The sequence below is a fragment of the Oryzias melastigma genome, unplaced genomic scaffold (assembly GCF_002922805.2).
Source record: "Oryzias melastigma strain HK-1 unplaced genomic scaffold, ASM292280v2 sc05661, whole genome shotgun sequence".
NCBI classification, from domain to species: Eukaryota; Metazoa; Chordata; class Actinopteri; order Beloniformes; family Adrianichthyidae; genus Oryzias; species Oryzias melastigma.
Window position 1 is genome coordinate 1 of NW_023422226.1, and position 1,455 is coordinate 1,455.

At 39.7% G+C, this 1,455-nt stretch overlaps 1 protein-coding gene across 1 annotated transcript; it reads left to right on the forward strand.

Moving 5' to 3' along the window:
* The first annotated feature begins 6 nt into the window (after positions 1-6).
* On the forward strand, positions 7-1,257 carry LOC112140885 (scavenger receptor cysteine-rich domain-containing protein SCART1-like). Its single transcript, XM_024263912.2, has 3 exons — positions 7-257; positions 396-701; positions 780-1,257. The coding sequence occupies exons 1-3, from the start codon at positions 176-178 to the stop codon at positions 1,169-1,171; spliced, it is 780 nt and encodes a 259-aa protein (XP_024119680.1). The 5' UTR covers positions 7-175; the 3' UTR covers positions 1,172-1,257.
* The last annotated feature ends 198 nt before the right edge of the window (positions 1,258-1,455 follow it).

A 1,455-nucleotide genomic window follows, 5' to 3' on the forward strand; every position in this document is an offset into this window, starting at 1 on the left:
TGGTGAACTTCATTTGAAACACCACCAAGAATGGAGACCTGTTCAGTTACTTCATGGATGGTCCCCAGAGTCATTTCAGGTTGTTTGTCATCGGCTGAACTGTGGTTCATTTGTTTCTGAAGCATCTAAAACAGATAGAGGAGAAAAATCTGTGTGGAAGATCACACCAGACTGCATGAAGAGTATGACTTTGTGGAGGGAATGTGTGGACGTGGACGATTCTTCAAGTCCTTTCCAGATAAACATCACCTGCTCAGGTAACAACTGTTTTCTCTTCAGTGTTTAACTGTTTAGAAGAACAACATCTCCACACAGAAACACCATGAGGTGTTAGCAAAAGACTTCAGAAGACATTTTTAAAACCTTGATCTTGATCTTCTTCTCTGGATCCATAGAATCCATCAGGCTGGTGAACGGAGAAAATCGGTGTTCAGGCAGGCTGGAGGTGAAGTCTAACAACTCCTGGTCCATAGTGTGTGAAGATGACTTTGACCAGCAGGATGCAGAGGTGGTCTGTAGGGAGCTGGGATGTGGGCCTCCATCAGGCCTCCAGGGGGCGCTCTATGGAGAAACGGAGGCTCCAGAGTGGAGCAGAGAGTTCCTCTGTGAAGGTCATGAGTCTGCTTTACTCCACTGTAAAAGTAGCAGTTCATCTCAGAAGTTCTGTTCTTCTGGTAAAGCTGTTGAGCTCACCTGTTCAGGTAGAGGAGAAGCTTTAGTTTTAGTGCTGTTAACAGAATGACTTCTTTATTTTTACCTCACTTTCTGTTTTCCTCCAGTCCCTTTCAGGTTGGTGGGAACAACCAGCCGCTGTGCTGGAGTTCTGGAAGTGTTCTACAGCAAAGAGTGGAGACCAGTTTATGTCTCTAAATCAGAGGAAAACTGGAATCATGAATCAGCAACTGCAGTGTGTTCACAGCTGGATTGTGGTTCTTCTGTGTTCCAAGAAGTCACAGACAATTCTACAGGGAGAGATGTGTGGAGGATCGACTCCTCCTGTTGGAAGTCACTTTTTGATCACTGTGTCTTTGGTTATAATTCTTATAGTAAGAACGGACTGGAGGTTTCATGTTCAGGTAAACTGATGTGTTTGTGTTTCAAACTATGGGTTAAGATAACTGTCAAAATGAGTACACTCATCGAGAAAGTTGTGTACAAAGTATTACTTTGACAATAGACTTTGTACATTTAAAAAAGCCTAATTTTATGTGGGGGACGAGTCTTTGAGAATATTAAAACCAGAGGGACAGAAATGAAGAAGAAAAACACAAGTTGAAACTAAAATTGTTTAAAGTTTTTTGATTATTCAAGTTTTACATTTAAATCTTTACTTCTAAAATTATTAAATTTGCAATGAGTTCTTTAAAATTTAGTCTGGTTTTTCATTTCATTTTTTTTTAATTATTATTCAAGTTTTACATCAAAATAGTTATTTTTCTAATGATCAAATTTATA

Bases quoted from the DNA above. Each gene is read 5' to 3' on its own strand.
- LOC112140885 (XM_024263912.2), top strand. From the start codon at position 176: ATGAAGAGTATGACTTTGTGGAGGGAATGTGTGGACGTGGACGATTCT. The intron at 258-395 runs GTAACAACTGTT...CTGGATCCATAG, and splicing joins GATAAACATCACCTGCTCAG to AATCCATCAGGCTGGTGAAC. The intron at 702-779 runs GTAGAGGAGAAG...GTTTTCCTCCAG, and splicing joins TGTTGAGCTCACCTGTTCAG to TCCCTTTCAGGTTGGTGGGA.